The sequence below is a fragment of the Chanos chanos genome, chromosome 15 (assembly GCF_902362185.1).
Source record: "Chanos chanos chromosome 15, fChaCha1.1, whole genome shotgun sequence".
NCBI classification, from domain to species: domain Eukaryota; kingdom Metazoa; phylum Chordata; class Actinopteri; order Gonorynchiformes; family Chanidae; genus Chanos; species Chanos chanos.
Window position 1 is genome coordinate 2,684,524 of NC_044509.1, and position 21,678 is coordinate 2,706,201.

Genomic DNA, 21,678 nt, shown 5'->3' on the forward strand with positions numbered 1-21,678 from the left:
AGCCTATTCAGTGTAGTAATAGTAGTAGGAGTAGTAGCAGTAATAATAATAATAATAATAATAATCACACTTCAGGAAGAACTATGAGATTATTTTTATTATTCCTTTTCATCTACTCCGAGGGAAATTTCTTTTAACAAAAGATAATGAATAATTAAGTTTGTGGTATATTTTTGATTTTAGGAGCACTCTCTGGTGGAGAGGCCCTTTTTATAGTGAGTTGGAAGGGCCTCCGTGAAAAGCAGAAGCAAGGCAAAGTTCCGGCCTGAAAAGAGACAATACACTGAACCGCTGCGTAGACTAGACCTCGGAAGCCCCCTGGAAACTCCCGGTGACCTTCAACAACACAGATATAAACAATGAACTAAAGCATGTTTATCCATATATATATATATATATATATATATATATATATATATATATATATATATATATATGGGCTAGCTACATAGATAGATAGATAGATAGATAGATAGATAGATAGATAGATAGATAGATAGATAGATAGAGCCGGTCTTTATCGTGAAATAAATCCTGACAGGGTGATGCAGGACCCCGACATTGTCCCGCTTATTACCTGGCTACTTACTAAAAAAGTCAATAATCTGACACAAAATCTTGACTTAAAAGTGATATTATTGATTTAAAAATTTTTTTTTTTGCTTCCGCTAAAAAAAAAATAGTTCCATTGCAACGGTCTCTTATATATAGCAGCGGTCTACTATACAGAAATAACAGACCGTCGAATGCCGTAATTGATCAGTCAGAATCGAGTATTCAACAAAGCCATGTAATAATTAATTATACTGTATAAAATTCGTATTTTTAAGGTACAATTACTAAGATTATTAGCCATGAGCAGATGCCCTGCTGAAGCTATGTGGCAGAGTTGACACAATTCTGTCTCTGCAAAATGTTTACAGCTGAACCACATGAAATAAGTCCTGGTCTGAGGCATAAGAAGAACTGTTGTTTGCTTGCATCACTTTGCTGAAAGTGCAAAGACAACACGCAAAAGAGTGTCACTTAAGTTTCACTTAGACCACATCCTGCATTCTCACCGTTTGGCATGAGTGTCCGCGCGATTCGACAGACATTAAAGGGCGATCATTCGTCTCATTAAACACTGTAATTTCTGGCTCTATAGCATTTAACCATTTGTCTTTAATTGCACGACGCGTCTTTTGACTTTGAAATCTCACGCGAATAGATCTTGTGTCCTGTCATCCAGTTAAGCTTTGATGGATAAAATGCTCTAGCCATCAAACTCAGTGTAGTTCCAGTGTGTTTAAAAAAAGACGAAAAGACGAAAGGGTTGTGCATAGAAAATAAAGGAAAAGAAAAATAAATTGTTGAGGAAGTGTTTTGTGATTTCGGCGCTTTCGGCAGTAAAGTAAGAGCCTGCGAGGCGAGTGACAGCAGCCTTGTACAAAGGGTGTTACCAGGTTTACCACGGAGAATATTACTGTTACACTTGTGATAGAAAGAGACTCTGCGTCTCCGCTTCTTATGCATTGTCGCCAGACGGGGTTAATCGACGTACAGTGATAAAGTCTTTGTTTACGTTTTGTCTCATCACGTTCATGACTGTTTGGCTTGAATCGCCCATTGCGGAAATCTCTCTTTTTTTTCCCTTTTTTTTCTTTTGTCCAGCAATGTTACCTCCTGGTGAGTTTTTGAGGACGGTAACATAACTATTATCCCCATAAGATTTTTTCAATGAGTAGATTTATATTTATTTGTCGGGAGGGTTCTCGGGTGATTTTATGTTACGTTAACCGTAAATAACCAAAAAGTGGATTAAACTACGCTGGAAATTGCGTAGTTCATGAAATCACGCAAAGTGCACCGCTGTTTGGCCAGTAGAGCCATGGCTCCGGTGCAAACTGTAGATCTCTGTAACTTTATTATCATTTCATTAACATTAACTCAGTATCATGTCAATAATTTAATATTCTGCAATCAAATACAACAGTTACAATAACAGGTGATGTAGCAATAAATATGACGTAACTTTATTTACATCGTGCATCTCAGTCAACAGCTTCAAGTAAATTAAATAAACATTTGGAATTAAAACAAGAATTGTTCTCAGTAAAGAAGTCAGGAACACAATGGGAACCGATAAACATTGTAAAACATGTAACATTGTAAAATACATGATTGAAATAAGAGAGAACGGGATAAAACACAACACATACTCTAAGCTCTAATGTTCTAATATTAGAGCTTCTAAGAATTTCAATTCTAACACTTTAATACTGAGTAACAGACAATAGCAAATTAGATAGATTACAATCTTAAATATCTCCCTCATAGGGGTAATAAACACCTATGACTAGAACAACCTCCATTCTCTAGTTTGACTCATTTCTACACAAATATGTTACAGTAAACAAAATGATGGTGTTTTACTGTAACGTGTTCTCCTCTGCTCAACCGTCTGAAGAATTTGTCCCTGTGACATGAAAGCGAACAACACTGTACTCCACATGCTCATCTCTGTCTCGGCTGGGTTGGTTTTTCTTCTTCACTGTGCTATAGATTGGGTTATCTTTCATGGGAACTACCGAGGAGAAAATATAACCAAAATTATATATATATATATATATAAACACACACACACACACACACACATATATATATACACACCCACATACACATTGCTTTCGAATGGATGTACATTTTATAAAACATCTTTATTAATGTATTATCTTCTTTTTTTTTTATCTCTAACTCAAACAAGGAGAAACATCCTGTCTGAAACAACACTCTTAAGCCTTGAGGACCATTAAATACTATATTACCCCAAGAACCTGATATTAATAAAAAGACATGTAAAAAAAAAAAAAAAAAAAAGGAACTAAAGCAGAGTCCCCCATGGCCCATGAAAAGGCTGATGGGACCTGTAGTTATTTTTTCAGTATGTTTACTCTGCATGTTAACTCATCAAGCAATGTGGATATATTAACAGCAACATGGCAAAACTGAAGTATAAGATTTTTTTCTTCTTTGTCCCGAAGCGGTTTCCATTTTTTGAACCATCTTAAATGTCTGAGTCATACAACAAGTGACTATAAAAATAACTACAGTGACACTTTTCTTACTAAAGGTCCCACAGAACAAAACATATTTGAGGGTAGAAAACGTGAACAGGAGTCAGTGTGTATTACAAGTACAGTCTTCATATATTGTGAACCCAATGCTCTGTTTCATACCTGTCTCCGTAAAACGTGAATGACTCGTTGAGTCTGACCAGGTCTTTTGTCGTATGTGGTTGACAACAGCATAGACCGGGTTATCCAGGGGTCCTCCTGGTGGAAAAGACAACACAGTAAATTAACCAACTTTATTCACTGATGACAATGAGAGCATTGCAACAGAAATGCTGACTGCAGAAACAATTAGTGCATGGTTAATTGTGCACTAATTGGAGCATGATTAGTCAAACGCTGCATGCTTACACTGTCATGACTCCATGTGTTGTCTCATTTTCACAGACTGCAGTTCATTAACAGTATATACTGCACAACTTTCAACTACACTTCTGTACATGCTGGTGCTTTAGGTTTCTTTATTACTGTCCAATATAATGACTCCAATCCCACACTGTTTGGTTTTAACGAACTGTATTTATGACTGTATTTAAAGCGGAGAGAAACTCACTGCATATCTCCGTCTGTTTCACATTTGTAAGCTCTGAGCTGACACCTGTAATCAGTGAACAGGAGCAGACAGTAAAACTATAGCATGTATCAAGAAAACCCAGTGCCCAAACCCATGCTGCTGCAAGCTGGAGCTGTGCATTCTGGTGGTTTTTGAGGGTTTTAATCTTACTCTACGTGTGAAATAGAACACCTTCTCAACCATACTCTTATTCACGTAAATTTCACATACCTTGAGTTTGCTGAAGACTGGCGTTGCCGCGTTCTGTAAGAAAAGAACATTTTAATCATGTCGTCAGAAACATAATTTTAATCATTCTTCAGATTTGTTTCTGAAGACAGTAATGGGTGAGCAAGGCGTTCAGCTGCAGATCCTATCAGATTGTCGCATGACCATTGGCACATGCCCGATGGTGTCGCATGCGTGTTTTTGGGCATAAAGCATGACGACGATGACGACGTGGCAACGCAGCATCAAAAACTGTGATTGTTGCTTGATTTCAAATGCAACTTTTAATTCTGAAAGAAACATTCGAAAAAGAGTCTAATTTGCTGTTGCGATAAACGTTTTCGAGACCTCTGATCCGTACATCACGTCTAACGTCCTGACCCAGAAGTCCAGAGTTTCCTCAGAGCGCAAATATCAGCTGTAAAAAGACAGACTCACGTTTCCAGAGCATGTAGAGGACACAGGCGAGGAGGAGACACAGAAAAACTGCCCCTGCTCCTGCCACTCCTGCGGTGACACTCCAGTCGTGAGGCGGAGAGTTATCTGTGGTGCGTTTTAAAACAGTCTAATCAGTAACGTGAAAATGACAAAACACATTCGCGAATAAACGGTATACGTCAATGATCTTCAGCTCTGACAAAGCCAATGAACGGCCCATTTGTTTTACAAGTCGAGTAAGCCATTCACAGGTATAAAGATCAAATAAATAAACGAATTGTCTCAACACCGGGGTTGAACTGAAATGTGCTGTTTTAATGAGAAACACTAGTGGATAATATCTCTGCGATTTAAAAAAAAAAAAGGTAATTGCGATAAGCAGATGCAAGCATGCTGGGTATAGTCCATGAATTAAGAAGACGCACTTTAGAAGACGCACCAGGCAAACCAACCCTGAATGTCCTGAACACGTTATGTTTATCATCTTAGAGAGGACAGGTGCATAAAGAGATAAATTATGTGTTTTCAGAAGAGCTGCGCATGGGTTTAACGTAAAAAAAAACATCTTAAAAACCATCGATAAAACAGAACATTCTGTCACTACATACACGGCATTCCTCATAAGAACAGTTTGCATTTATGCGACATGCTCAACTATGATATCAAAATGTGAAAATGTAATTTAGACATATATGAGTCTGTTTGTAAATGTATTTCATGCCAACGTTGGCAGCTTCAGTAAAAACTCACAGAGCTGCATCTCCTGATAGGCGATGCTACAGCCAGTACCATTAAACAGTTCACAGCGGTAGAGTCCCAGGTCAGACACTTGGACTTCACGGAGGAGAACAGAGAAGTTTCCAGATTCAGTGAATTTGGGGAATGTCTTAATACGTCCATTTTTACGGTTCCAAGGCCTAACTTCACCACTCAGAGTGATCTCCAGTAAGTTGGGTTGTGTTGCGTTGATGTGACTCCACACTACAGCTATATCTGCAGTCTTGTCCGATCCAAGGAGGACTGGCTCAAAATAACATGGCAGCAGAACATCAGAGTGTAACACTGTGGTTATATTGATGCTCCTCAAAAACGTTCTCAGACATGATGTTCCTCCTGAGAAAGAGGTGCCAAAATCACACACACACACACTGAGGAAACATCTTCACAACAGGCCTTTTGGCACTTCGAGATATATCAAATTTACAGTTCAAATTTACAAACATAAAAATGCTCAAAATCTTCACCTGTGGTCTCTGTAACTCTAAAAAAAAGTAGGCAAACACTTCATACTATCGACTGCACTTAGGACCTTTACAGTGTTTATTACTGGTGCGTTGTTTTACTAATATTTGTATGAATCTCTCTGAGAAACTGACAAACTGCCAGAGCCCCATTGAAGACCTCAACCTCACATGTTCATCTGATGAATATTTATGATTTGATTTAAAGGTGACACGTGTATTGTTTAGACACCAGTACTTCTGGTATTAATTTGTTAATCCAACTCCGTATGCTGTTCACATATCGTTTTAAGTGAGTAAGTGCAACGCGTTCAACTTTGAAAGCAAAATTATTTTCACACACACGAAAAAAGTTCTCTTACCACAGATGGCTAACAGATCACAACAGCAGATGCTCCATAAATGCCAGAATCTGAAGGCAAAAAGCATTTTGGTGGCAGTGAAATTGTCAGTTGTCAAGTTCTCAGAGGATTAAATGAATGTGACTTTTGCAGTCTGGGAGGAGGTGAGACTTCTCTGACTATCATTTCCTGACAGTAGGTAACCTCATGACCAAAGTGTGAGGACCTCTGATCGTGCCTTGCTGAAGAATAATTTACCAAAATAGGTTACAAACATGCAAAGATACTTAAAAAAAATGAATATTTGGAGGATTGACTCAGACCGTTGACCTATGCATGGCTAAACCTGAAGAATATGAGCATTATTTACCACCATGTTGTGAAATACTGTGATTGTTCATTTCTGTATTTGTATTTATGTTAAATGCTGAAAATGCCAGGGGACAGTAATAAAAATGTACTTTACGCCTGTGTAAAACATCCCTGTCAACCAAAAATATCCCTTGCCAATTTGTACACACTCCCACACCAGTTTAGCGACGCTGTTTTTTGGCCAAAATGTGAGACACGGCTGAGGCTTCTTGGCCGTAAGAGGCTTGTCTCATGTCTGTTAGTCCTAACCCCTGAACAGAGAGGCGTCGTGTTTTTGCCAAGTTGATCTAAATCTGGTACTCATTCAACAACATTTCTGGAAAAATCTCTTCTTCCCCACTCCACACAGAACAAACTCACAGTTTTTTTTTTTTTTTTTCACAAAATAGCTTAACTGATAATCCAGTTAGCCACAGGAAGGATGAAAGAGAGAAAGAAAGAAAGAAAGGATCGGAGAAAGCAAGGCTGTGTTTCAGAATGGTGGAGTCTCATTCCACTTTATTGATTGGTCTGAACCTTTGTAATCGACTACTTAAGAGACATTGTGCGATACAAACACTGCGCTTCAACATCATGGGATACACGGGGTCTTCAAGTCTCGATTTGAAACAGACAAAAAAAAAAAAGTTAAAAAACAAAAAAAAACAAAAACAAAAAAAAAAAATACAAAGTCACCACTGCAAGGTGTTGGACTGATGGGAGAGACCGAATGACAGAACGACCGAAATTTCATTTCTTAAGATTCAAGTTTCACCCACTTTTTTTGTTTTTGTTTTTGTCAACGCCGTTGTAAACACTAAACATCCCATTAAAACAGGATGAATAACAATGATGTTGAAAAAAGAGTAAAAAAAAAAAAAAAAAAAGAGAAAAATTGCATGAGCTCTAGGGCCTTTTAAAAAGAAGAAAAAAAAAAAGAGGCAAAATGAAATGAAACGAAAACATCAAAATGGAGAACAGACTGATCTTGTTACTGAAGCAAAGGAAAAAAACAACGTATAAGAAAAGGAAGGGGGAAAAAAGCGACGCTCAGAGACTTGCCATGGAATATTGCGGTAACTGTCACTGTTGGCTAGACCTTGTCATAATTTTCAATAAATGCAAGTTATATTTCTGTAAATGACCAAAACAAGCTTAGTTCTTTTTTTTTTTTGGACACCCAGAAAGAAAATATACAAAAAAAAAAAAAAACAAAAAAAAACAAAGGTGGTGAAAAGCCACTACTTCAATGCGGCAGCTTCTATTACTGTACCATACACTAAAATCAAAGACAGGCTGAAGGCTCAACGCTAACACAGGGACAAGAATAGACACAAACCCAAATCATTCAGATCTGCAGAGGACACGAAACGTGCTACTGAAAAACAGGTGTGCATGAAGAAACTAGAGAATTCCAGACCTCTGCAGGAGCTCGACTAACTTCGGATACAGGTAGTATGCTTCTTTAAGTCGGTAAAAGGTACAAAGCAAAACAAGGGAAAAAGAAAGAAAGAAAGAAAAAAAAGTGCAACAATGGTGCAGAGGTGTTTTTACATTTGGTTCCTCTCTCTGGTTTGTCTTTTTTTTGTTTCATTTTTGGACAGAGTGTACAGGTTCGAACTTGATCAAACAGAACCAATAGAAATTGAGAGGGGGAGGGGCTAAATTTGAACAAACAGAACAAAAGAGCATATCGTCCTATCCCTTTGGTTAAAAAGAGAAAAAGTGGAAGCTGCCGTCCTCCTCTGGCCCAAGGGACACTCTCCAAAGTATGACAGTTGGGAATCGAGTGAACTTAAATCACCATGGCAACGTCCCAAGAAGGGGGGGGGGGGGAAAGAGTGAGAGAAAAAAACAAAACAAAAAAACAAACCAAGGAAGAGCTTTTAGATCCGTCGAGCGACCGCGTCGAGCATGCTGGAGCTTCAGCGTAAAGCACCAGGCTGCGTGCATTTACGGCCGGCCCCGACTCGGACAAGCCCTGCACTCCGACATACACTCCAAAAGATTAAAAAAAAAATGAAAGAATGAAAAACAAAAACAAAAACATTCAGCTTATTCCTCCTGTTTCTGAAAATGGCTCCAACACCAGTGTTCGGAACTTATTCACAATAATAACAACAATGGGGGTGTGGTGTCTGTCTTCGTTAGCTATCTTTCTTTTTTTTTTTTTTCTCCTTTTGTTTTTGTTTATTTTTTTTTTTTCCTCGGCGGCTGACAAAATCTCGCCTTTCTCCCGACGTATCCGGTTTGAAAAACGTTCCATTCACGCGTCTCCACAGCGCCACGCAGAGATACTGCCCCGTCTAACAAGCGTGCAACTGAAATGCTCACTTTTCCGTGTGGTTTGGGAGTCCTTGCTGTTGTGGTGGTGGTGATGGTGATGGTGGTGGCGGGTGGTGGGAGAGGGGCGGGGACAGGGGGCGGGGACAGTTGGTTTGTTCACTGAAGTCTCTGATGGTAAGGCTGCAGACAGGGCCTAAAAGGTTCACTGCACCTTCAAGGAATGCAAACCTCACAGTTCTTACATCCACTCAAACCAACGGGACTCTGGTTTAAAAGCAACATTAAAACAAGAAAAAAAAAAAGGAGAAAAACAAAAACACACACACACACACACAGCACAAAAAAAGGTTACTCTATTTACATACATTGATTTTTTTTTCTTTTTAAAGACAAAAGTAGCATTTCTTTACAGAAACTGAACAAATCTGAGCAGAGTCTCTTTTTTGTTTTGTTTTTTTTTTCCATTTCTTTACAAGTTCTTCATGGTTTTCGCTGTTCTGTATTCTGGCCTTATAAGAGTTTTCGTCCTGTGGCAGACAGATCGTGTTAAAGCTTCCACACATTGAAAGAGTTCATGTCTCCTGAAGATTCTGGCTGCGGTTACCGCAGCTTACCACCAGGGGTCGCTGGCGCACTAAAAAAAAAGACTCCTCCCACCCAGGGCCTACTCTCAATGGCTGGGTGCAGTACTCATACAGGGCGTTCCTTAGAGCAGGACAGGGAGAGGGAGAGAGAGAGAGAGAGAGAGGCTGGAACTGGTAGGTTGGCTCAGTCGTCGCTGTCCGACAGGGTCTCGTACTGCTCCGACAGCAGCGGTTTCCGTTCCCATACGCGGTTGGGGGCCACAGGTGCGGCACCCCCCTGTGGCTGCTGCTGGGACTGCATGGAGGGTGAGGGGCAGGCCATGGAGGCAGGTGGTGTGCTGCTCAGCATTCGCATTGTCAGAGGGTTATAAGGGAACTGCATGGAGCCTAGAGAGAGAGAGAGAGAGAGAGAGAGAGAGAGAAAGAGGCGTCAGCATCTCATGTTCCTCATGTGTTTTCACATTCTTCAGTTTACAGGATTAGATGAAACGGTGACCAAAAGAACAGATCAACTGACTGAACTTAGTAACAATATTACCAGTGAACAGATTTTTATTTTTTTTTTTTATCTGCTCGTTTTGTTTTTTAAAGTTTTTTGAAATTCTTTCTGGTGAGCAGTCCTGTGTCTACTGTGCACTGAGCTCTGATTACTGACATCAGCTAAACTACAGACAGGAGGTCATCCTTCTACATACAGCCTCCATTCATTACACACACACACACACACACAACAGTCCACCACAAAGACACTACAACCAACAACTACAATGGGTGGGTGGGGGGGTGAGGGGGGGGCAGACCTGTGGATGAGGGTCGGTCCTCCCACGCCCACGCTGGGGCCTGTCTGTGGTAATCCCCCTCTGAGTGGACAGATGAGACTGATGACGGGCGTTCCCCTATGGAGTAGGCCTGTCCCGGGGTGGGCGACTTGGATTTACGGCTGCTGGCCTTACCCTGGAGCTTCTGCTTCCCCACTGAGCAAAACACAAGATCCAGTGAAACCTGTTACCTTCAGTACGTTAGGTCACTTTTTTTGTCCATGTCTTGGAGCCTTGATTTTCTGTCTGTGTAGATGTGAGTGAGGAGTGCTGGATATGAGATCCTGTGTCCCAGTAGCACATGTGTGAATGAAATCACTCTCTCGGTAAGTGAGGGGTCTGGAGGTGTGGGGCGTGAGAGGGAGAGAGGCCTGTGAGCGTGTACCTGAGCTGGGTGAGGGGTTGGTCTCCTGTCGGCTGTCGGGGGCAGAGCTGTTTGGATTGGGGGGGAGAGACTGGTCATCCTGCCTCTCCTCCATATTGCCCATCAGAGCCTTCCGGATAATGTCCTCCAGGCCCAGGTTACTTGCCGGGTCACTGAACGAATGGTTCCTCGGATTTATGCTGCCTACAGAGAGCGCACGCAAACACCCACACACACACACCCACACACCCACACACACACACACACACACACACACACACACACACACACAGACACAATGTTAGGACAGGGTGTCGTTTGTGAGATAAAGGTTAGGTAGATAGATCATGCATGAAAAAAGGCAGGAGTGAAGAGACAGAAGAGAGGAATGGAGGAGTTAACAGAGAGGAGAGAAGAATGGGGGAGGAGTTAACACGGAGAAGAGCGGAATAGGGGAGGAGTTAACAGAGAGAGGAGAGGAATGAGAAGAAGAGCAGTCAGAGTGGATTTTGAGTGAAATAAAAGAGATCAGGTCTGACTTATAGACGTACTTGAGCTGGTCACTGCAGGCAGGTTGAAAATTTCTGTGCCTGGCTGAGCATTACCTGCAGAGCCAAGAAACAAACACAAATTCACTTCACACCACATATGGACTGCAGGTAGTGTAAAAAAAAAAAAAAAAACTTTCAGAAAGGTTTAAAGCAAACAACACTTGCACGGTGGGTTTCTGATTTTTACTGAGACAAGACTGTGTGTATGAACCACATTGAGAAAACTGACAGAGTTAACAGGGAGGGTAAGTTAATTTTGCTCTAACTAACACTGACATAACAGACACAAACGTCCCGTAGCAGGAAAGGTGTTAGTCTGTTAGTGCATGTTTACTTCAGTGGGTCAGTATTGTCAGGGCAAAGTGGGAAACTCTATAGTGTTCAAGGCAACACACTGAGCATCAGTTCCATTAGTCAGATTTATTTAATTACACAAACACACACACACACACACAAACCAGATATTAAATACAATTAATGTGAGCAAAGTACCTATTAGAGAGGAAAACCCCTCCCAGCGCTAGCCCAATGTGATCAGAAGTTACGGCTTTAAACGGATCGCATTTACAGAACTGCATTTGACATCCCACAGACCCGATCCAAATCCTTAACACTACCACCACAGATCTGTACTGGTTCTGTCCCGTGGAACGTTTCGTACTGGGTCTGAAGTGTGGGGTACAGGACGATTAGGACAAGAGTTCACTTACCGACATCAGAGTCACCGACACCAGAGGAATTCAGCTTACGGAAGATCTCTTGCTTCTTGGATTTGACCATGGGCGACGTGTTCTCCAGTTTGGTGAAGAAAGAGGGCAGGTAGCTACTGTTGCCTGGAGAGCGAGAGTCCGTCCTGGAACACACACACACACACACACACACACACAGGTAAAGTCATAACACGTCAGTAAAATGTGGCAGACAGGTGATTGCGGCATCTCTCTCACACACACACACACACACACACACACACACACACACACACACACACAGGTAAAGTCATAACATGTCAGTAAAATGTGGCAGACAGGTGATTACAGCATCTCTCTCTCTCACACACACGCACACACAGCGTCCAGACCTCTGCTCGGGGAGTTCTGCATCTCGTCTTTGGCTCTGGAGCAGACCTGGGTCCTGCTTGTCCATGCTGCCCGGGTAACTCTGAGGAGGAGAGATGGGCTCATAGTTCTCCAGACCACGCCCACCGCGCTCCGGAGATTTCCCTGGTCTGAGACACAGACACAGACAAACTCATTTATCTTCACATTCTAGGGAGGGATGGATGGGGAGAGGAAATAATGTGTTATCTGGGTCTGTGGACACGCAGGATGCAATTTGTTGAGTCTTTAAGGTCGCAAGACCATAAAAGTGCATGTTACTGAGTGTGTGTGTGAGAGAGGGAGAGAGAGAGAGAGAGAGAGAGAGAGAGAGAGAGAGAGAGAGAGAGAGAGAGAGAGAGAGAGTGTGTGTGCGCGCGCGCGCAAGCCCACGTGTGCAAGAGAATGAGACAACAGTGTGTGTGTGTGTGAGAGAGAGAGAGAGAGAGAGTGAGAGAGAGAGAGAAAGAGAGAGAGAGAGAGAGGGTGTGTGTGTTTGTGTGAGTGAGAGAGAAAGAGAGTGTGTGTGCGTGTGTGCAGTGTACCTGGACCGGGGCTTGTCGGCAGCACTCTCTGGGGAAACTTGGCTGGGTGGTCTCTGATGGTGTGAGGGGTGGACTTGGTTTTCGGGGCTGTAGCGACTGGGAAGTTTGGCACCTCTCGACCCAGCGCCCGCCACCGAGCTCTGGAATGTGGGCGTGGCCGAGGAGGAGGAGGCGGGCAGGGAGCTGGAGGGAGGAGCAGGATCCTGATTCCTGGCAAAGTCTTGCGTGATGATATGCTGTGGAAGAGGGGGAGGGAAAGAGAAGAATTGATTTAGTAAGAAGTGTCCTTTGACCTTTGCTTCCTCTCCCCCCCACACACACCCTTTCTTTAGCATCGCTGAACTGCATATTTCTGCAGTGGGGCAGTAAACAGTGAAATAACATTAATAATCCTGTCCAAATCAGCAGTGTAGCATTCACAGAGAGAGAGAGAGAGAGAGAGGGAGAGAGAGAGAGAGAGAGAGAGAGAGAGAGAGAGAGAGAGAGAGAGAGAGAGAGAGAAAGGCTGATATACCCAAATGAGGGGAAAAAAAAAAAAAAGGACACAGAAAGAGAGATCAGTAATGGGAAACAGAAAGAGTGGAAAGAAGAGGTGGAGACACAGCTGGCCTGAGAGTGAGAAAATGTGCGAGAGACGCAGACAGAGCGAAAAACACATCAGATCAGTTTACGATCAGAGCACACATTAAGGTCAACACTCTCTCTCAACTTCCGCAACTCAATTATCACACCACAACTTCACCTCTGTGTGACATCCTTTGTGAGTGTGTGTGTGTGTGTGTGTGTGTGTGTGTATATGTATCTCACCGAGATGTGGTCGGCCAGGGTCATGACGCGGTGTGTTTTAGGGACTGGGTTATATCCGTCACTCTGTGATGAAGGGGGAAGCTGGGGTGCGGCTGACTCCCCCTGCTGGCGATAGCGACTCATTTCAAACCCTCTCATCCCACCTGTGCAGAACAGAGAGAGAGACATAGTGAGAGATCTTTATCTGGGGCTGGTGTCTCCTCATTCCTCCATGTGGTGTCTTGAAGCAGGTTCTCACACAGGACTCTAATGTAAACTGGAGTAAAACAGCACGACTTTCAGTGTGTGTGTGTGTGTGTGTGTGTGTGTGTGTGTGTGTATGTGTGTGTGTGTGTGTGTGTGTGTGTGTGTGTGTGTGTGTGTATGTATGTGTGTGTGTGTGTGTGTGTGTGTGTGTGTGTGTGTGTGTGTATGTATGTATGTGTGTGTGTGTGTGTGTGTGTGTGTGTGTGTGTGTGTGTGTGTATGTGTGTGTGTGTGTGTGTATGTGTGTGTGTGTGTGTGTGTGTATATAGGCAGAGGGAGGATGCTGCGTGGAGAATCTCAGCTTTTTGTCCTGTTTACAAAGATAATCTCACCGATGATTTCTGGTCACAAATGTCTGTTGGTGAACCTCACAACAACAGCAGCCAAACAAACTAAAACTGACACGTTTTCAGAGGAAGGAAACCACAGCCTGCCATCTGCCCGTCTCAGGGTTTAGCGCCCCGCTATAACCAGACCTGCTCTGCTAATGGCGACTCACTGCCTTTAACATTAGCGCCCTGCTATAACCAGACCTGCTCTGCTAATGGCGACTCACTGCCTTTAACATTAACGCCCTGCTATAACCAGACCTGCTCTGCTAATGGCGACTCACTGCCTTTAACATTAACGCCCTGCTATAACCAGACCTGCTCTGCTAATGGCGACTCACTGCCTTTCACATTAGCGCCCTGCTATAAGCAGACCTGCTCTGCTAATGGCGACCCACTGCCTTTAACATTAACGCCCTGCTATAACCAGACCTACTCTGCTAATGGCGACTCGCCGCCTTTAACATTAGCGCCCTGCCATAACCGGACCTGCTCTGCTAATGCCGACTCACCGCCTTTAACACTCACCATTAGCACATGGGGGAAAAAAAAGCTACATATTACACACAGTCATCACGCTAAACACAGAACAATGACATATTTACTTATCTCTCTAACTGGCATGGTCACATCAACACACCACAAACAGTAATAGCATGCCACAATAAATAACTATATCGTACCAAACCCCTTATTTTTAAGTGTTCATTACTAACTGTTACATCACTGATAGTAACAACGTAAACATAATCGCTGGGCAGTGGACCAATTCACTCATGAAGAATAGTGAGTCACTAGCACCCCCTTGTGGCACCATCATGTTCTGCCTGAAGAGTGCAGCCTTTTCTCACTGACTCTCATGCACCGAGGAGAGCCCTATGCAACACTGGACTTTTTGTGACTCTTTCAAACAAGACTGTTAGACACACCCCTGACTGTTAGACACACCTCCTGTCCTACCCCTGAGCTGAAACATTCCTCTCTGGACTTGTAGCAAAGAAAATGGCAACACAAAGCAGATGGAAAGCTTGTAATTAGCTGTTAGATAAATCTGGTCCATTCATTTAAGCTATTTTACATGTTGCTATCACACATAAATGACCCAAGTTAATGATTAAAAGTGGAACTGACCATCATTCGGAGGTTGTAGACTTTGGTGGCATTTTTAAAAGTGGAGAGCATTACTTTACCCTAAAAAGAGCCACGCATGGTCCACTGGTCATAAGTTTTTGTGTCTATTCGGTCCTCAGTTTACGTTAACGACCCTCCTTTACACTCTTTCTCCCTTCCATACTGTCCTCAGTGCATGTCTCTCTCACTGTCTGACTGCAGGCCTACAGGAGGAGGGTTAGACAGGGGGCGCTGTCTCTCTCGCTGTCTGACTGCAGGCCTACAGGAGGAGGGTTAGACAGGGGGCGCTGTCTCTCTCACACTCTGACTGCAGGCCTACAGGAGGAGGGTTAGACAGGGGGCGCTGTCTCTCTCACACTCTGACTGCAGGCCTACAGGAGGAGGGTTAGACAGGGGGCGCTGTCTCTTTCACTGTCTGACTGCAGGCCTACAGGAGGAGGGTTAGACAGGGGGCGCTGTCTCTTTCACGGTCTGACTGCAGGCCTACAGGAGGAGGGTTAGACAGGGGGCGCCGTCTCTTTCACTTTCTGACTGCAGGCCTACAGGGTGAGGGCTAGAGTTAGCGGGCACTGTCTCACCTGTGCCCTGCTGTGAGCTCTTCTCCGGGGGAAACGCACCCTCTGCCTTCTCCTGGCTTTGTACTGGAGAGCTGGCAGGACTGATCACTTCTATGGCTCCTCCCCCCTGAGCATCATACCGCCCAGACGATGCTACAGCACAGAGAGAGACAGAGAGAGAAAGGAAATTCAAGCACTGATAAGACATACTGGATGAATCAGGGCAAAATCATTCGGGTGCACAAAGAGTGAGAACTATTCTGTTTCCCGAAAACCCCCCCCTAACATAACAGTGACTCCACGTCTGAGAGCACTCTGACATTCTAAGCCCACAGCCGTTCTATCCAGCCCTCTGTCACTCACAGTTTCCGGAAGGTTCAGCGTTCTGGGACGCTCTGTCTCGCGAGTCCTTATCCGAGGCGATCTGTCGCGCGATGATGACGTCGATGAAATTGGCGGCTGTGATCGTGGTCTTCCCTCGTGTGCGGAGCTCTTCCTCGATGCGTGACTTTGTGGACGGAGGTTTGTCTTTCCCCGCCCCTGCGGTCCCTGGCCCCGCCCCTTCGCTGTAAGAGGGGTGTGGCTTTCCCCCAGGCAGCGACATGCCGTAAGGCGACTGCATGGAGCGTCTCTCCGCCTCCTGCTGCTCTAAAGCCGCCGCCCTCCGAGCCGACGCCATCTCTTCCTCGCGACTCGCTCCTCCCTCCTCTCTCCTGCCCTCTTTAACTTTCCCCACCTCCATTTGAGGGGCAGAGGCTGCTGCATCCACCAGTGCGGCCAGTGCGTCGGCTGCATTGCCGTAGCGTGAACCAGGCTGAGCGGCAGCAGCTGCTGCAGAGGGCACCGGCCTAACAGAGACAAAACACACACAGTGCACTGTAAGACTGAGATAATCACTGCTCACACACACACACACAGAGGGCACTGGCCTAACAGAGACAAAACACACACAGTGCACAGTAAGACTGAGATAATCACTGCTCACACACACACACACACACACACACACACAGTGGGCACCAGCCTAACAGAGACAAAACACACACAGTGCACTGTAAGACTGAGATAATCACTGCTCACACACACACACACACACACACACAGAGGGCACCGGCCTAACAGAGACAAAACACACACAGTGCACAGTAAGACTGAGATAATCACTGCTCACACACACACACACACAGAGGGCACTGGCCTAACAGAGACAAAACACACACAGTGCACTGTAAGACTGAGATAATCACTGCTCACACACACACACACACACACACACAGAGGGCACCGGCCTAACAGAGACAAAACACACACAGTGCACAGTAAGACTGAGATAATCACTGCTCACACACACACACACACACACACACACACACAGAGGGCACTGGCCTAACAGAGACAAAACACACACAGTGCACAGTAAGACTGAGATAATCACTGCTCACACACACACACACACACACACACACAGAGGGCACCGGCCTAACAGAGACAAAACACACACAGTACACAGTAAAACAGAGATAATCACTGCTCACACAAACACCCCCACACACCCACCCACACAGACAGACACCCACACACAGACACCCACCCACACTCACACACAGAGGGTAGTCTTACATGAGCTGGGTGATGACGCTCTTGCTGTTGGTTCCCTGGAAGATGCTGGGCCTCTGTTGGACCACGCCCTCCTGTGACCTCACAGAGGGGGAGGGAGAACGTAGGTAACTACGGCTACCAGGCCTGCCTGGCTGCTCTGGGCCTGACAAACAAACAAAAAACACTTAATAAAAGCTTGTTTCCTGGAAATAAAACTGAATAAAGGAACAGCCCCCCCCTCCCCTCCCCTACATTTTAGGAACTACGTGTTTAGAAGTCATTCATATCAAAATCACCCTGTGAGAACTTGAGGGAAAAAAAAAAAAAAAAAAAGAGTTTCAAGTTGAACTATGTGGCCTACATACGATAAGACTGCAAACTGACGACACTTGGTATTGGGACAGAAAATCAGTCATGTTTTTATTTCCCCTGGTTAACAGTTTTGAGTTCACACTTGGGTGTTTACCGGAATGTCTCTCACCTCCACGCATGTACTCACTGGCGACCGCAACGCGCTCTCTCTCCCGCTGTTCTCGCTGCTCCCTCTCTCTCTCCCTCTCTCTCTCCCTCTGCTCCCTCTCTCTCTCTTTTTCCCTCTCTTTCTCTCGCTCGCGGTGCTCTCGGTCACGCTCGCGGTCTCTCTCGCGTTCTCTCTCTACGCTGGCTGCCGAGGCGCTCAAATGGGCCGGGTGACCTGTAAGAGACCAACACACACACGCACACACACACGCACGCACATGCACACGCACACACACAGACACGCGCGCACACGCACCACAGACACACAGACACACAGACACACACACACACACACACACACACACACACACACACACACACACACACACACACACACACACACAGACACACACACAGACACACACACAGACACACACACAGACACACACACAGACACACAGCAACAGACAGTGAAGTGGTTAACATATTGAGGGGCAGGCTGTTATAGATAGGGTTAGTCTTGCTGTTTTAGGACAAAGCACCAAACAAAAGAGAACGTTTTAAAAAAGAAAGAAGAAGAAGAAGAAGAAAGCGTGGCTGTGATGGGTGACTGAAAGTCCAGAATGTGCGAGTCGGAACGGCAGCCTGCCAGCATCCTGTTCTTCTCAGATGATAATTCAGCTGTGTCCACAGCAGACAAAACACAGACACCAGCCCACGCAACACCCAAACACCCATCTCACCCAAACAGAGCCCAAACAGCCCCCTTTTTTCACCGTCATGTTACACAGCAACCCTGTGGATGAGGGTCTGATGCACCCCATTGACTACGAGTTTTTCTAGCTTGTAACAGCATCCTGAGCTGGAGACCATGGCAGTAAATGAGGGCACAGTTTGGCCAATTTCCTCTACTGAACATGAGGTACTACGGTAAGAGGACAGCATGAAAACCCCATCCATACAGAACCGCCTCAGAGTACCAACACAGACGTGAAAAAAAAAACCAAGCGCACGGCCCAGAGAGGAATCATCTTAGCCAGTGAAACAACTCGTACATGAAGCCTTCAGAGTAAGTTGTTTGCTTAGGCGCGGAAGAGCAGAGTCGAACAGGAAGGTCATTTACACAGTGAAGCCAGGGTAAGCAGGCCCAGCTTTAGGCTCTGGGTTTCCCATCTCCCCACACCAGGTTAGGACAATCACCACAGCATACCGCTTCAGCTGTCAAACCAGTACAACACGGACCAGCACGCAACAGCACGGGTCTCCTCGGAGACCAGAAAGGTGGGATTAAATTACGTCAGCTGGCGCTGTGGGCGGGGCAAAGGTCGAGCGGAGGGGGGGGGGCAAGAGCAGGGTGAGAGAGGAGCTAAACAAGGTGGGCGGGGTTTGGGGTGGGGGATGGGGTCCTCACCTGGAGAAATGGATGCAGGGTTGAAGGCCCTAGGAGGGAAAGGGGGCTGAGGTCCGGGGATGTAGGTGATGCGGTCCAATGAGGGAGAACCTGTTCCCCCTGGGTGTGGCAACAGGATAGTTGGAGGCATCTGGGCTAGATCTATTATACCTTTTACAGACAGAAGCAAAGGGCCAGAGAGGGTGAACAACCAGAACCAATCACCAGTCACAAATCTTTTAGCTGCTTCTTTTTTTTTTTGTTTGTTTGTTTGTTTGTTTGTTTTTAAATAAAAGTTTAGAGTGAACACCCTCTAAAGAGGAAAGCAGCTTCTAAACACTGACATTTTATCCATTTGAATAAGTATAAATATCATTATCATATCTATATATGTGTAACAACTGAAAATTAGTTGATTGATTGATTAGATCATTGATTGGGCAGTTCAGTAAGCAGGTTAGGGCTGTGTGTTACTGTAAGAAGTCATTCGTGAAAGAAATAACACGCTAATTAAAAATGATACCGTTTAAATCAGGTGCAGTGTGGAATAGTGGTCAGCCAACAAGACTAAAATGTCAAATACAGAACCTCAAAGTAACTGCACCCAGAATGACGACTGAATGTGCTCAATGTGTCAGGCCTGTATAACCAACCAGGACACATCAGTGACACATCAGCGACACATCAGTGGTTCTCACAGGCAGTTTACTGCTCGCGTGTCACTGACTGGAGGAGACAAAAAATGCTCATATACCAAGACTAAAACTACTAAAAAACTTTGACTGAATTCAAATCACTGCAGGATACCTCTGCAACACTCTTAAGAGATGTTGGATCATACTGATGTTGAGAGCAGGTGAAAACCTTGTCTATGAAAACAGCCCCACCATTAGATTTTACTACTCATTTCAGCAAATCAAAAAGGAATTCATGAAATTTGATTTTTTTTTTTTTTCTTTAATTGGGAGGCAATTTGCCAGCGGTCATTTGCTTCTGAGCGTCTGGAAAAGGTTGCCACTAGTTCACACAAGCACAACAAATCTGCAAACTTCACCCATCCTTTCTTCTCTCTCCCCCTCTCTCCTGTTCCCTCTCTCACTGACAAACAGACGACAGACGAGCCCCCCTTACCTCTCGCCCCGGGCGGGTAGGGGATGGCGATCTGCTGTTCCCGTGGCGACAGTCCCCTGGCCATATCAGGGCGTGGCACGACCTGCATCTGTTGGGACGTGATGTAGTCGTTGAGGATGGTCTGCCTGGTGTTCTCCATGGTGTACAGCTGGTACGTGTTGTGGAAGCCGGTCGGAGACGGTTGCCGCGGAAACATGTAAGCAGCTGGACGGACAGTGGGAGGGATAAAAGTAAAATGTAAAAGAATGAATGAATGAATGAATGAATAACAAGTAAACAGATACAGATTGTTTTGCCCTCCTGCTGACGTCAACGGAGAAAATCCGTCCAGAGCTCAGAAAAGCAAAACAGGTAACACTATACACTTGTGTCCAAACACTGAGATGCACTCGTGTCACTATGACACGCTGTTTATGGCCATGTTTTCACCTTTCCCACAGAAACGCTGGCCTTTTCACAGCGTTCTCAGAAAACAACTGCATGTTTCCATTGAGGAAAGAGGGAAAGGTGAGTGTCTTACGATGGAAGGCCAGGCTGGGGTCCAGGTGGGGCATGTGGGCCCGGTACACTTCCCCGGGTACCACGGGTCGGTGGTGCGGGTCAAACGGACTGTGGGAGGCCATGGGGTCGGCGCCGGAGACGGGAGACTTGGCCGGGACGCTGTCTCTCTGGGTCGGGGTCAAAGCGCTCTTCCTCTCGTGTGACGTGGGTTTCCCAGACGTTATTCCTCCTGACGGACAGAGAGAGAGAGAAAAACACACGCCGTTAAGCGTGTAGCGCAGCTCCGGGCATTCACACATAACCTCAACGCGATCAAACCTATGCAAACCAGAAATAGCGAGAGAGAGAATAAAGAACGGAAAGGAGCACAAAGGCAGGGAGGAAGAAAAACAGACAAAAAGACCAACAATGCAAACGTAAACAACCGTAAAAGTAAGAACAGAAGGATAAAAATAAGAACAGGGGGCCAGAGAAAACAAACAGAGTCAGGGGGTAACGGTATGAGAATAACAGTACAGAGGGATGCACCGAAACAAGCGCATTAGCACAACGTTAAAACACTAAGTCCTGACCCACCCTCTGGGGCCCGTAACATGGGCGAGCCTCTGGACATGGAGCTGCTGCTGTAGCTGCCAGGCGTTCGGCGGGCGTTGGCATCTTCGTACATGCCCGGGCTAAGCTGAGCTTTTCCCGCCTCCTGGTGAGTGGACCGCAGGACGGAGGTGGCCGAGTTGACCACAGAGGTGTGCCGTACACGGTCGCGGTCGGAGCCCTTGGCCTCCTCGTATTTGATCCTGTCTCGGTCCACGGCCTCCAGCTGGGGCATGACTGAATGCGCTGGTTTACTGGGACTGGTGATGAGGGACTTGACGGTGTGTTTGATGGCAGTCTGGTTCTCATACTTCAGAGGGATTCCCTGCAAGAGCACAGAGAATGAAAGAGAGGTCAGGAGCACTGAAAAGAGAATATGAACGTTTAAAAAAGAAAAAGAAAAGTCTTTTCAGACAATCTCAGTTTA

The 21,678-nt window shown here is 45.1% G+C and overlaps 1 protein-coding gene across 1 annotated transcript in view; it reads right to left on the reverse strand.

Annotated features, from left to right (window-relative positions):
- Positions 1-8,513: 8,513 nt before the first annotated feature.
- Positions 8,514-21,678, reverse strand: part of ncor1 (nuclear receptor corepressor 1) — an 80,084-nt gene continuing 66,919 nt past the window's right edge. Inside the window, 16 exon segments of the mRNA XM_030793117.1 lie at positions 8,514-9,522; positions 9,936-10,108; positions 10,329-10,521; positions 10,869-10,922; positions 11,594-11,721; positions 11,950-12,096; positions 12,511-12,746; positions 13,318-13,460; positions 15,602-15,733; positions 15,944-16,411; positions 17,184-17,342; positions 17,661-17,873; positions 19,050-19,199; positions 20,160-20,363; positions 20,680-20,889; positions 21,237-21,576. Of these exon segments, the coding sequence (XP_030648977.1) occupies positions 9,320-9,522; positions 9,936-10,108; positions 10,329-10,521; positions 10,869-10,922; positions 11,594-11,721; positions 11,950-12,096; positions 12,511-12,746; positions 13,318-13,460; positions 15,602-15,733; positions 15,944-16,411; positions 17,184-17,342; positions 17,661-17,873; positions 19,050-19,199; positions 20,160-20,363; positions 20,680-20,889; positions 21,237-21,576 (3,153 nt within the window). The 3' untranslated portion in view covers positions 8,514-9,319.